Source organism: Cololabis saira, chromosome 4 (assembly GCF_033807715.1).
Source record: "Cololabis saira isolate AMF1-May2022 chromosome 4, fColSai1.1, whole genome shotgun sequence".
NCBI lineage: Eukaryota > Metazoa > Chordata > Actinopteri > Beloniformes > Belonidae > Cololabis > Cololabis saira.
The window spans coordinates 46,972,919-46,987,742 of NC_084590.1; the positions used below are offsets into that span (position 1 = coordinate 46,972,919).

The 14,824-nt window shown below is 42.7% G+C and overlaps 1 protein-coding gene and 5 non-coding genes across 6 annotated transcripts in view; 2 read left to right on the forward strand and 4 right to left on the reverse strand.

Moving 5' to 3' along the window:
* Nucleotides 1–1,742: 1,742 nt before the first annotated feature.
* LOC133442581 (uncharacterized) overlaps nt 1,743–14,824 on the reverse strand; it is a 27,025-nt gene continuing 13,943 nt past the window's right edge. The window contains 2 exon segments of the mRNA XM_061720589.1: nt 1,743–1,904; nt 1,970–2,048. Of these exon segments, the coding sequence (XP_061576573.1) occupies nt 1,743–1,904; nt 1,970–2,048 (241 nt within the window).
* trnan-guu (transfer RNA asparagine (anticodon GUU)) lies at nt 3,913–3,986 on the forward strand. The gene has a single exon. It is a non-coding gene; the product is annotated as a tRNA-Asn (tRNA).
* Nucleotides 4,749–4,822, forward strand: trnan-guu (transfer RNA asparagine (anticodon GUU)). The gene has a single exon. It is a non-coding gene; the product is annotated as a tRNA-Asn (tRNA).
* Nucleotides 12,693–12,856, reverse strand: LOC133442627 (U1 spliceosomal RNA). Its single transcript, XR_009782572.1, has one exon. It is a non-coding gene; the product is annotated as a U1 spliceosomal RNA (small nuclear RNA).
* On the reverse strand, nt 13,659–13,822 carry LOC133442747 (U1 spliceosomal RNA). Its single transcript, XR_009782667.1, has one exon. It is a non-coding gene; the product is annotated as a U1 spliceosomal RNA (small nuclear RNA).
* Nucleotides 14,624–14,787, reverse strand: LOC133442750 (U1 spliceosomal RNA). Its single transcript, XR_009782669.1, has one exon. It is a non-coding gene; the product is annotated as a U1 spliceosomal RNA (small nuclear RNA).

Here is a 14,824-nt window from a genome sequence, read left to right on the forward strand (position 1 = left end):
GACAACAGTTCAACTCTCAAGCCTGAATTATGGTTCCGCGTTAAATCGACGCCGTAGGGTACGGCGTAGTACGGCGCGCGTCGCCGCGTACCCTACGCCGTAATCTGCGTTGGTGTAACGCGGAACCATAAATAAGCCTTAACTCCTTTCCTCCCCTCACTCGCCAACTCTTCCTCTACGCAAATATATCTATAAATTAAAATGTTTATTTAAACAACCAGACGCACGTCTCTGACGTCAGACCTGCGCCCCACTCTCACACTAGATATATCTTTATAACCAGCCCATAACATTGATGTAAACAAAAAAAAAAACAAAAAAAAAGTCTGCACGTCCCCAGGTCCTGCGCGTGCGGGCCCTGGACACGTGCTACTATGCAGTCGCATTGTCTGCATATATGGTAGTTTCGCCACTGCTGCCAAGAGTCTGTCCTTTCTGGAAACTTAAAGCCCCAAAAATAAACCAGCTCCACCTTCCACTGAGTCATTCTGGTCATTTGGATTTGTTGCCTTCCTAACCTCTGTGTTTTGGCTACTTACTCCAGTTATTGTTGGTATTTATTTATAATTAAAGGTATTCCCTGAGTTTTTTTTCAATGGGATCTTATCTGTTCCAGTAATATAATTAACAATCACTTCAAGTGGATAATCAAACTATATGTATAATGTAGCTACACCGGTTCAACAAAGGCCACGATTCAAACTGATGTCTTGATTTTCTCTCTTTTATTCTCCTTCTCCTCCATCGTCAAAATCATAGAACACCGTGAAAACTACAAATAGAAGCAGAAAGTCCATATGAGTCCATTGTAATCAAATGCTGACCCAACGTATACAAATAAACACATGAAGTGTCCAGTCTTTTCAAAGTATTGTGTACACAATCACAAAATAAAATACATTTGATGTTAGACACAATTACCGTTTGCGCCTCTTGAACACAGTGCAATTCTTTATCCCGTGTCATGCCATCCTGCCTCCATTGTCTGTGGTCCCGCGCTTTACTTTTGACCCACAATCCCTCAGTTGACCCTCAGGACAGACCAGGGGAAGTGACCACACCCTTTCAAAATAAAATATCCTTAAACCTTAAAACGCTTCATGAACTTAAGATATATTTGTGTTTTTATAACATGTAAAATGTTATAAAATTAAATCTAAACAATTAAATCTGTCTCACAGACAGTTACATATAATTTAAGAAGAAACGAGACAAAGCTTCAAAGTTGAAGAAGAAACAAGCCACATTTATTCATATAAAAAGACAAAGTATACACAAATGATAAACAAATGTATACATTTATGTACAAAAAAACAAACTATATACAAATTATATAAAAAAAACTATAAATGTATATACTAAACCTCCTCCTCATTTTTTTTTTGTCCTTTTATCTCCTCCTTCCACTCTGCCACAGACTTGCCACCAACAGCAGCGCAGTACGACGTTCACCCAATGCGATTGTGTCCCGTTTCCATTGTTTTCGGCCGGCCTCACTGGGAGCACGTACACTGCTTACTGGGCTTGCGTGTTTTTGCTGCTGTTGGTGCTGGACCTGCTTCTGCAGCGGCGGCTGCAGCCTCAGCTGCCTTCCTCCTCCTGTAGGCCGTGGTACTGGAGATGGACTGTGTAAGAGGAGGCAGCAGAACCCCTGGAGTTGGAGGAGGAGGAAGAGGAGGAAGAGGAAGAAGAAGAAGAAGAAGAAGAAGAAGAAGCAGAAGACCCCTGGAGGAGGGTCCTGGCTACTCCTCTGGCCAGTATCTAAAGGGCTGCCCTTGCCCCCATCTGGACCAGCGACAGCCCTTCTGCTGGAGGAAGGGGATCCTTAGCCACAGCCGGAGCAGGGTGATGCCGGTTCCTGCTCCAGCACAGTCCCCTCCTACCTCTTCTGCCGACGGCTGAACCTGAACAAACAGAGACAGATTTACATCAGGCTCCAGATGTTTCACTAGAAGACGGTAGTACAGACTACGGATCCGGAGCTCTTACCACTGCGACAGAATCCTGTGCTGAAATCCCGGCTGGCCATCAGGACCCTGGACCTCCTCCTGAGGAGGAAATGAACAAGAAAAAGACCGTTGTGAACAAATAAAACCGGAAGCAGACACAAACAACACAATATTAAGAATGCTGTTTGCTTCTCGATCATGTAGATCTTCTGCAACACCGTACAATGTTTTTGTCTGTTAAAGTCAGCTGTGAGTGTGGTGGTTACCTCAGAATCTGAGGAGTGCTGTGGTGGGGTCAGGACAGAAGGCTGAGGTGATTACCAGGTCGGAGACAGGCAGGGTCGGCAAAAGGGGATCAGTCAGGGGAAAACCGCTGGAAAGTCAGGCATGACACCAGAACAATCTGGCAGCGACTGGCTGGGAGTGGAAGGCTTAAGCAGCAGCAGGGCTGATTGCAGGTGTGGAAGGTGGGAGAAACCATAGTGACATGAGGAGGCGGAGCTGGGAGGTGAGTGAGGCAGGTATGATTGTAACTCTGCATTCACACTGAAAGCGTCACAGGCATCATAGGCAGCCGGCTGCCGTTCATTTTCTATGAAAGGCAGGCACGTTACGGTTCGGGACGTATTAACTGCCAAAAGAATGGCATAAATTGCACCAAAATTACGCGATTAATTCAAAATGTTCAAAATGGCCGACTTCCTGTTGGGTTTCGGCCATGGCGCCAAGAGACTTTTCTTTAAGTTGCGACATGATACAGGTGTGTAACGATTTTAGTGCATGTACGTCAAACCGTATTGTGGGGCTTGAGGCACAAAGTTTTCTAGGGGGCGCTGTTGAGCCATTTTGCAACGCCCGTTAATGCAAACCATTAAATATCACATTTTTTGCCAGGCCTGGCTTGCGTGCAAAATTTGGTGACTTTTTGGGCACGTTTAGGGGGGCAAAAAGGCCCTCCTTTTGTCAGAAGAAAGAAAAAAAATAAAGAAAGGAAAAAAAAAATCCTACAGATACAATAGGGCCTTCGCACTGTAAGTGCTCGGGCCCTAATAACATTGATGGAGGGGGGCCCAAAAATCACAGTCTGCCTAGTGTAGTCCATTTATTTAATCCGGCTCTGACTCTTGTCCCTTTAAAGCCGATCATCCAAGTCTGGTGTGACTGCCCCCTTGGGGGTGAAACAGATTCTGTTGTTCCAGCAATAATGTGTCCTTTCTGTGGCCGATAGCACGGGATTGCCACGGTGACGCTACTCTGAGTAACAAGGAGTTTGGGGAACATCCCTGAATAGCGCACACTTTAAGTGAAAGGGAGAGGCTGGTGAATGGGGAGCACCCTGCATCCTCACTGGAAGACAGAGGGAGGACTGTCAGGCCGCTCTCTTCTTCTTCTTCTTGGCTGCCTGATCTACAGCTTGGGTGGGCAGTCTCGCCATAGCCGAAGTAAGCGTCTGTGCTAGGTGGTCCTCGCCTTCTTCCTGGGTGGAATAGCAGGCGTTGGTTGGGGCTTAGGCTTTGTTGGGTTCTTAAAATTCAGATGAATTCAAATCAACAGCACAAAGTCAATAGGTCAGAGAATTAGATTGTTTTTAAAGTGCTCCAACTCTTTGTACGGAAATGCTTACACCTGAAGTTGCTGTAATTGGTAAATCAGGGGTCATCAATCCTGGTCCTTGAGGGCCGGTGTCCCTGCAGGTTTTAGATGTTTCCCTGCTTCATTGCACCATGATACAAGTGACTGTGTCATTAACAGAATTGTGCAGCCCTGGATGACAAACTGATGACGATGATTAATTAGAATCAGGTGTGTTAAAGCAGGGAAACATCTAAAACATGCAGGACAGGGGCCCTCGAGGACCAGGATTGATGACCCCTGTGGTAAATGGTCACCAAATGAATGTGAAGGGAGGTAAGGGCGGAGTTACCTGTATGGCCACGCCCACCCAAATGCATGGGAGGCCTTTGTCTCTGTGGTGCAATCGGTTAGCGCGTTCGGCTGTTAACCGAAAGGTTGGTGGTTCAAGCCCACCCAGGGACGTGCATTGATTTGAGCCTTTGTCAACCTTGAGAACAACACTAGACTATCAGATATTGCTCTTTTTTGCCAAATGTACAGAGAAATTTCAGCTGGTAAAAACAGCACCACCGTGCATTCACACCTCCACAAACGAACAGGACTTTCCAGGCAAATCAACTCTTTTCCCTTTATAGCCGATCATACAAGTCTGGTGTGTCTGCCCCCTTGGGGGTGAAACAGATTCTGTTGTTCCAGCAATAATGTGTCCTTTCTGTGGCCGATAGCACGGGAGTGCCACGGTGATGCTACTCTGAGTAAAAAGGAGTTTGGGTAACATCCCTGAATAGCACACACTTTAGGTGAAAGGGAGATGCTGGTGAATGGGGAGCACCCTGCATCCTCACTGGAAGACAGAGGGAGAACTGTCAGGCCGCTCTCTTCTTCTTCTAGGCTGGCTGATCGACAGCTTGGGTGGGCAGTCTCGCCATAGCCGAAGTAAGCGCCTGTGCTAGGTGGTCCTTGCCTTCTTCTTGAGTGGAATAGCAGGCGTTGGTTGGGGCTTAGGCTTTGTTGCGTTCTTAAAATTCAGATGAATTCAAATCAACAGCACAAAGTCAATAGGTCAGAGAATTAGATTGTTTTTAAAGTGCTCCAACTCTTTGTACGGAAATGCTTACACCTGAAGTTGCTGTAATTGGTAAATGGACACCAAACAAATGTGAAGGGAGGTAAGGGCGGAGTTACCTGTATGGCCACGCCCAACCAAAAGCATGGTAGGCCTTGGGCTCTGTGGCGCAATCGGTTAGCGAGTTTGGCTGTTAACCGAAAGGTTGGTGGTTCAAGCCCACCCAGGGACGTGCATTGATTTCAGCCTTTGTCAACCTTGAGAACAACACTAGACTATCAGATATTGCCCTTTTTTGCCAAATGTACAGAGGAATTTCAGCTGGTAAAAACAGCACCACTGTGCATTCATACCTCCACAAACGAACAGGACTTTCCAGGCAAATCAACTCTTGTCCCTTTAAAGCCGATCATACAAATATGGTGTGAGTGCCCCCTTGGGGGTGAAACAGATTCTGTTGTTCCAGCAATAATGTGTCCTTTCTGTGGCCGATAGCACGGGAGTGCCACGGTGACGCTACTCTGAGTAACAAGGAGTTTGGGGAACATCCCTGAATAGCACACACTTTAAGTCAGTGATTCTTAACCATAGGGCCGCGGCCCACACTTGGGCCGCGAGCGCCATCTAGTGGGCCGCAAAAAAATTCTGTTTTGTACTTGTGAGCCGCGTGGGCCGCCGGACTGCATAGCAACTCCCGACCGAATGAGGAGAAGAAGACACTCAGCTAGCTGTACGTGTAATAGTAAGAGAAATGGTGTGTATTTACAGAGAAAATCCATCATTTTGCACAGAGTAGGTTTAGATCCGCCAGGATCAGGGATCGATTACTTGGGTCTGCGTCCAGAGCGAGCGAGCGCGGCGTGATCATTTATCCCGACGCGTCCCCGCGGTCGGGGAGGTCGGTGCCGCTCGGGTGGCGGCTCCGTCGTTACTGCTGAAGGATGGTAGATGCGTGGGCTGTCGTGTGTGCTGGACTGGACTGTTCGGGCTTTCGAAAAAGCATCGGAAAGACTCTGCTGCTCAGCAGCCAGAGAGCTGCGGGCTCGTGCTCGTCGCAGCTGATCAGGCTCGGATGAAACCCGACACACTGAGTCCTGACAACTTATTAATGCAAATAACTTAAAGTAAAATCAAACTAAGTTTTGTCCTCGCTCTATTTTTAAATATGCACACTTGTATGCCTGTGTGTGTGTTGTAAGGCGGCGCTCCGTGTATGTAGACGGAAGACGGCGCTTTCCACTCTTCCAGTCTTCCCACTGGGACAAAACCAGTGTCTCATATGTTCAGAGACCGTGGCGTTCAAAGTGCAAAAGTGAAACGCCACTGAAACAAAACACAAAGTTTTTCATCAAACATATCCACTCAAGTCTGAACTGAAGTCACAGAAAAATAAACTGACCATCTTAAAACACCCATGTTTGAGTCCAGATACAGCTGTGAAGCAGCCTTCTCCACAATGAACATAATTAAAACTAAATATCGTTCCAGGGTCATCAATGAGCACCTTCTCATGTGCATGAGAACCTGACACCATCCAGCCCAGATTTAAAGTCCTGACAGGAGAAATTAGAGCTCAGTTCTCTCACTGAACAACAGAAAGTGGGGACATAAGATTAAAAGAGGGGAAGAAAAAGAGAAACTGCAAAACTGTTCAATTGTTAAGATGTGTTTATATTCATTTATTATAAAAATGTGTTGAGACAATTAACAAAGAAAAGCGGAAATTCAAACTGCTGGTAGAGAAATAAAATAAGATAGCATTTGAAAAATAAAATAAAATCTATTTTATTTTTAAGAGAAAAAAATATGTTTAATTCAAGTTACACATGTTAAGTGGCAAATGTGTACTTTTTTTAATATAACAGTCAGATGCAGATGTTGATACAACTATGAGGCTACTTGAATATATATATATATATATATATATATATATATATATATATATATATATATATATATATATATATATATATATATATATATATATATATATATATATTATGATGTTCTGGACCTTCACTTGAGTAAATTTTCTCTAAATGGACCTCTTAATGTTTTAGTTGAATACCCCTGCTATACAGTGTTTATATTTAATGGGCCCCGGGCCACTCTGTACTGAAGAAATTGGGCCCCAAGGTCAGAAAGGTTAAGAACCCCTGCTTTAAGTGAAAGGGAGAGGCTGGTGAATGGGGAGCACCCTGCATCCTCACTGGAAGACAGAGGGAGAACTGTCAGGCCGCTCTCTTCTTCTTCTTGGCTGCCTGATCTACAGCTTGGGTGGGCAGTCTCGCCATAGCCGAAGTAAGCGTCTGTGCTAGCTGGTCCTCGCCTTCTTCCTGGGTGGAATAGCAGGCGTTGGTTGGGGCTTAGGCTTTGTTGGGTTCTTAAAATTCAGATGAATTCAAATCAACAGCACAAAGTCAATAGGTCAGAGAATTAGATTGTTTTTAAAGTGCTCCAACTCGTTGTACGGAAATGCTTACTGAGCAGGCGCTGGTTGGGGCTTAGGCTTTATAAGACGGCCCTGGTGCCACCGACTGGCCATCATGAAGGGGGAGGAGCAAATCTCTGGCCCAATCCCAATCTCCACCCTCGCAGACTCGTAGATTTACGTGCGCGCTCCCGCACCTTGCGTAAGGGCTTAGGGCTGTCCCATTCCTCAAGTGGTCAAGTGCGCGAGGGCTCCCGGCAGCCATTTTGAGCCCTTACTGCCCCCTTCCCGCAAGTCAGCATCCCAGCACACTCTGGGAAAGGGAATTACCCACAGTTCATTGCGTTGTGAAATGAAAGGAGGTTACCAGGGAGAATGTAAACAAAACAGGGGGCGGAGGAAAAGGAACCATGTGCGACTGCGAGAAGAAAGTTCACCTGTAAATATAAATACATATCCCACTGGTGATTTAAATTCAGAAACTGTTGTCCCGTGATGATTTTTCAACGGCCCTATTATTTCCTTTACAAACAAGGAGCGACCAACAAACATATTATTTAACTATTGTTCTTTGGTTTAAAAAAAAAAATAAAAAATAAAAAAATATATATATATATTTTTTTTTTGTGTATATATATATATATATATATATATATATATATATATATATATATATATATATATATATATATATATATATATATATATATATATATATATATATATATATATATTTATATATATATATATTTCTCTTTTCTTTTTTTTTAGCATGTTCGAAATAATGTTTTTCATTCACTCATTCATTCATTCAATCGGAGGGAAGAAAACCAAAAAAAAGGACAAATGACGTTTTGGACTTTCTTCAAGACTAAAGACAAAAAGAGAGGCTGAGGGAGCTGGACGAAAAGGAGGAGGAGAGGGAAAGGAAGAGGGATGACCAGTTATCTAAGTTAATTGACATTTGTGGGAAGATGGAGGACAAACGTAGTTTTCTTCATCATTTTTTCATTCATAATTTGAGGTTCAATTTAATTTGTTTTCATTTTATATTAGACCAGTGTTTTTCAATCCTGGTCCTCGTGGGCCCCTGTCCTGCATGTTTTAGATGCTACCCTGCTTCAGCACACCGTGATAAAAGTACCTGTGTCATCAACAGAGCTGTGCAGACCTTGGTGACAAGCTAATGAGGACCTTTAATTAGAATCAGCTGTGTTGGTGCAGGGAAACATCTAAAACATGCAGGATAGGGGCCCACGAGGACCAGGATTGAGAAGCACTGTATTAGACAAATCCTCAGTTGAATAAACAAGACTTGCTTTTCTTTGATCTGAGTACAGTGTTTGAATTAAGATTCCCTATGTTAACAGAAATGCATACATGTAAATACTAGCAAGATAGTTTTAGATCCAACACAAACAAGTCAGGCAGTTATTTGGTTATTCATTTATTTATGACCACAAAATTTAAACAATTTCGGCAAGTTGAACAAAAACGTTGTAGTAAATAGTAATAATATAACTGAAATATTTAGCTCAGGTTACCATCAATTTATACGCTCTCTTACAAAAATGAAATGACATCATGCTGAAAAATGGAAAGTAATATTAGATGGTCATAACACAGCTGGAATATTTAACTCAGTTTACACGCGCTTACAAAAAAGAAATTACTCGGCGATTGAGCCTGGCCTACTGGATGTGCTGGTATGGGTAGATTGAAAGAAAGACAATGGCCGGGTTTCCCAGATCCGACCTCTCTTAAGGATTTAAGAGAGGTTCAAAGAAGGTTTCACTTAAGAGAGAACCCTAAGATACGGGTGTTTCCCAGATGACTTCTTACAGTTTTTTACGATTGTTTACACACTAAAATAAAAATTTCCACACAATTTGCGAAATTCTACTCCAAGGAGCAAAACATCTCCACAGATTTGCACAACATTACACACTGTCTGATTCACCCTTTTTGCAAAACATTACACCCAGTGATTTGTAAAACTCTACACACATTTTCACACCTTAGACACAGATAAGGATTGTGAGGTTACTTTCTTGTCATTACAAAGCCCCGGATTGCCAATGACCACACTCATGAACAAATTGGATAATCACATCCACCAAGTGTGGAAGCACGCATGTGCTAATTTGAAAACCCAGCACTCAGGTGTGCTATAAAAGGCAGCAGGTGAGTTGTCTTCAACAAAAATGGAAGGAGCTATAAGAAGAAGAAGAAGAAGAGGGAGAAATGTAATTGGACACAGGGCAATCACCAATGTGCCAGGGCAGCGAAGGGGTAACATTGACCCTTTGCGCTGCTATTTCACAAAATGGGGTCATCCACCACCAGGCAAATCTGGGACCCTATAATGCAAATCTAATACTTGTATTTCTTGACAGACTGCACGAGATTGTCACAGCATTAAACCAAGTCGACCAAATGCGGTACATTGTCGTGCAATGTACAAGGTACAATGTCTCATTCCATCGGGCTGCTCTGGTCCAGAATTGGTTCCATGAGCATCCCCCTTACTCCCCCTTCCTGAATCCAATAGAAGAGTTTTTTTCAGCATGGCGGTGGAAGGTGTACGACCTGCGGCCCTATGACCGTTTGCCCCTCATTCAGGCCATGGAGCAGGCCTGTGATGATATCGAAGCAGCTTCTGTGCAGGGGTGGATTCGTCACACGAGGCGATTCTTCCAACGGTGCCTTGCCAATGAAGACATAGCCTGTGATGTGGATGAAATCTTATGGCCTCATCCAGCCAGACGGAGAGATGATGAATAGTTACAGTATTCTTTTTGCTTTTGCAGTAGTTTTTTTTTTTCAGAGTCAAAGTGTATGTACTTCATGCAGTAATTTTTATTTGTTTACGGATTGTATTTGTTTCATTGATTTCATTGTTGGTTGATTACTGTAAATGATTATGGTAAGAAATACTGTAAGTATTGAAATAAATACTTGAAATATTCAGTCTGCAGCATCAGTGTTGTGCAGTGCTTGGTAAGTTTATAGTAGGCCTATTTGTGTACATTCTCCCTATATCTCAAACTAATCATGAAGAATGTTGTGGGTTTGTCACTATTTTTTTTACATCTAAATTATCCCTTACATAACAATGTCTGGCCAAAAATTTAGCACATGCTATTTCTTAAAATTTGTTTTTTTACAAATGTGTTTTTTATTTATCACAGCTGTGTGAAACTGGCTGCAATAGTGTCTGATCATTGAGGACTGTGTTGGTTATATGAAAACGAATAACATTTTCACAAATACGTGTATATGTTTTGACTGAAGTGTGTATGTTTTGACTAAAGTGTGTCATTTTGCAAACAATCTAGGACTTATACAAATTGAGTGTTGTGTTTGGATAATTGTGATTATATTTTGAAAAAAAGAACCCAGTTTTCAAAATAGCGTGTAAACAATTGAAAAAAACTGTAACACCGTCCTTTAGTTTCGCTCTTTCAGACGCTCTTTGGAGCAGCTGTCCGGTTCTGAAACCAAATCAATCGATGCCAGGCAAATCGATCACCGGTCACTATCAGCGCATTTTCACACGCAGCACTGCTGCCTAACGCACTAATTCCCTGCTGCCTGTGCGTTATAATGAAAAATTAAGATGATAAATATAATTCAATGACCCTTTTTCATCCAAACGGTGCGTTACTCCGTTATTTCTGGCTACAGTGAGGCTTTTTTTCCCCACACGCAGAGACCGGGAGGAAACGTGGTGGGCGTGTGTGTGCGTTCAAAAACATGAGCCAAGAGAAGGCGAGTTTCGCAAATCGCAACGTGGAATTACAGCAATCCCTGGTTTTTCGCAGGGGTTATGTTCCAAAAAGAACCCGTGATAAGTGAAATTCTTTTTACAATTATAGAGGGCTTCAGATTGCGGAGATCAGAACCGCCTCGCACGTATTCCTCCTCTTCTGAATGATGCTGCATCCCGACTCGCGTCTTTTTATCCTAAACCCTGCGGTGCAGGTGGGATTTTTCAAGAGAAGAAAATAGTTATGGGTCGTTGTCTTCGCTCTTTTTTCTTCTGGGCAAAAAGATTCTTTAATATAAACCGACACCATTGATTATATTTGAGACTGTAATGAACGATTCATCAAAGGCTCCTGTTCTTCAGCTGCTGCTTCCCTGTCATCACATAGGTGCGCTCGGGCTCGGGCTCGGGCAGGTGTCACGGCTGCCTGACAGCCCGGTCCGACAGCACGTCCAGGGGACTGAAGTGCTGACGCATGAATGCGTTCATAAAAACAGTTCTGCTTCGCGCACGGCGACGCGGTTGATTTGCAGCGAGAACATGCTGTATAGCAGCCAAATTATCAAATAAATGATATTGATGATGATCGTTTTATTTGTGCGTAATGCATAAAGCATATACAGGAACACACTTGTTATTCCTTATTTTTCTTTTTTTTCCCCTTTGCTGTCACCAATAAATGCTAAACAATATAAATCTAAAGTATAAAATAGATCAAAACTTGTGCGGGGTGCATTGTTTTAATATCTCATTGCTTGGTGTGATATTGATTTGCCTGACGCGGCTGGATCTGTGAGTCTTTGTTCACTAAGATGGTTGTAAAGACTGGGTCAGCAGCATCTTTCATTTCCTTCTTAATGAAAGAGATACTTAAGCTAAGAGCGACTCTGGGAAACGCGATTTTCTTTCACAGGCTCCTTAAGAAGGTTTGAAAGAAGTCTTTCGCTGTTAAGAACTACTTAACTGATCTGGGAAGCCCGGCCAATACCGGTAGGTAACATTTTGATCTGATTAGGAATTTTGTAAATTGAAATTTTAAATAAAGTTTATTGAAAAAAAACAAAAAAACAGACGTTTTTATCTGACTTGTTTCCGGTTTCTGCTAAGTGTGTCCCATTCCTATTTATACCATTTGGAGCCCTCACACCCTCGCACACTTGATCACGTGACGCTGACGTCACTGAAAGTCTGTGAGGGCTCAGGGCTTGAGGGTTTAGGGTGGAGTTTGGGATTGGGCCAATATGTGAACAGTAAACGTCAAATTTCAGCCATTTTGAATTTTAAAAAAGACATGTAAAATTGGAGAAGTTAAATGGAAAATAACTTTACCAGAGGTCACCAACCCTGGTCCTCGAGGGCCGGTGTCCCTGCAGGTTTTAGATGTTTCCCTGCTTCAGTGCACCAGGATACAAGTGACTGTGTCATCAACAGAACTATCCAGACTTTGATGACAAGCTGATGACGATGATTAATTAGAATACGGTGTGTTAAAGCAGTGAAACATCTAAAACATGCAGGACACCGGCCCTCGAGGACCAGGATTGGTGACCCCTGTTTTAGATGTTTCCCTGTTTTAACACACCTGATTCTAATTAATTATCGTCACCAGCTTGTCATCAAAGTCACAATACTTCTGTTGATGATACAGTCACTTGTATCATGGTGCAATGAAGCAGGGAAACATCTAAAACCTGCAGGGACACCGGCCCTCGAGGACCAGGGTTGGTGACCCCTGAACTTTACAGTCAATTCACTGGATAAACAAAACCTTGAAGACATTTCTTTCATTTTCCATTATTTCTTTGCAGATGACTTTTGAATTGTGGAGTCTCCTAGCTGCCAATTGTCATTGATAACAGACATGATATTTATTGATGAGTTATTTTCTATTCAACATTTGATCAGGGGAGAGCGCGAACGCAGTCCCCCACTACCACAAGTTATGCAGTCGAGATTCCCACATTTGGGGAATTCGCAAAGGTCAGCACAGCCGAAGTGCAATGGCTTAGCCTCGCCTTGGGTGAACCACCTTCTTGATCATGGTATCTCCCCTGCCAGGTAAGTATGAGTTGTGCACATCTGGGCTTGGGTGGTCCTTACCACACACACCAAACTCACTGACGGTGTCAGGACGCCATCTAAAACCTCTTTTCTTATCATTTTATTCCATTTCATTTGTTATTTAAGCGTACTCTTAAATTAAATATGATTTGTTATTTACTGTTTAATTGTGTCTTTCCACTTTTAATGTTGATGTAAAGCACTTTGAATGACCTTGTGTTGAATTGTGCTATACAAATAAACTTGCCTTGCCTTGCCTTGCCTTGCCATGCCTAAAACAGTGAATGTATAAACTCCGATGTTGGGATCACGATTGCCCCTACCGTGAGGCAGGAGAACTACGTGCCTCACTGTGCGCCTCTCTGCAGCCGCTTTCCGACACAAGAAACACGTACAGTGGAGAAAAGCTGTATATTAAATAAACTATGTAAATTCAGTTCATACAGCAAAAGTGTTTGAACACTTTAATAGTTACAATATGGTCTCACTGTCAGCACAGTTAGCCGAGTGGCTGCGCAATCCATGGTGAGGCTCATCTGGCTGCAGCCTCTCTTTTCAATATGTGAACAGTAAACGTGGAATTTCAGCGATTTTGAATTTTAAAAAACACATGTAAAATTGGAGAAGTTAAATGGAAAATAACTTTTCAGTCAATTCACTGGATAAACAAAACCTTGAAAACATTTCTTTCATTTTACATTATTTCTTTGCAGATGACTTTTGAGTTGTGGAGTCTCCTAGCTGCCAATTGTCATTGATAACAGACATGATATTTATTGATGAGTTATTTTTTATTCAACATTTGATCAGGGGAGAGCGCGAACGCAGTCCCCCACTACCACAAATTATGCAGTCGAGATTCCCACATTTGGGGAATTCGCAAAGGTCAGCACAGCCGAAGTGCAATGGCTTAGCCTCGCCTTGGGTGAACCACCTTCTTGATCATGGTATCTCCCCTGCCAGGTAAGTATGAGTTGTACACATCTGGGCTTGGGTGGTCCTTACCACACACACCAAACTCACTGACGGTGTCAGGACGCCATCTAAAACCTCTTTTCTTATCATTTTATTCCATTTTATTTGTTATTTAAGCGTACTCTTAAATTAAATACTTATGATTTGTTATTTACTGTTTAATTGTGTCTTTCCACTTTTAATGTTGATGTAAAGCACTTTGAATTACCTTGTGTTGAATTGTGCTATACAAATAAACTTGCCTTGCCTTGCCTTGCCTTGCCTAAAACAGTGAATGTATAAACTCCGATGTTGGGATCACGATTGCCCCTACCGTGAGGCAGGAGAACTACGTGCCTCACTGTGCGCCTCTCTGCAGCCGCTTTCCGACAAAAGAAACACGTACAGTGGAGAAAAGCTGTATATTAAATAAACTATGTAAATTCAGTTCATACAGCAAAAGTGTTTGAACACTTTAATAGTTACAATACGGTCTCACTGCCAGCACAGTTAGCCGAGTGGCTGCGCAATCCATGGTGAGGCTCATCTGGCTGCAGCCTCTCTTTTCAATATGTGAACAGTAAACATGGAATTTCAGCGATTTTGAATTTTAAAAAAGACATGTAAAATTGGAGAAGTTAAATGGAAAATAACTTTTCAGTCAATTCACTGGATAAACAAAACCTTGAAAACATTTCTTTCATTTTACATTATTTCTTTGCAGATGACTTTTGAGTTGTGGAGTCTCCTAGCTGCCAATTGTCATTGATAACAGACATGATATTTATTGATGAGTTATTTTTTTTTCAACATTTGATCAGGGGAGAGCGCGAACGCAGTCCCCCACTACCACAAATTATGCAGTCGAGATTCCCACATTTGGGGAATTCGCAAAGGTCAGCACAGCCGAAGTGCAATGGCTTAGCCTCGCCTTGGGTGAACCACCTTCTTGATCATGGTATCTCCCCTGCCAGGTAAGTATGAGTTGTACACATCTGGGCTTGGGTGGTCCTTACCAC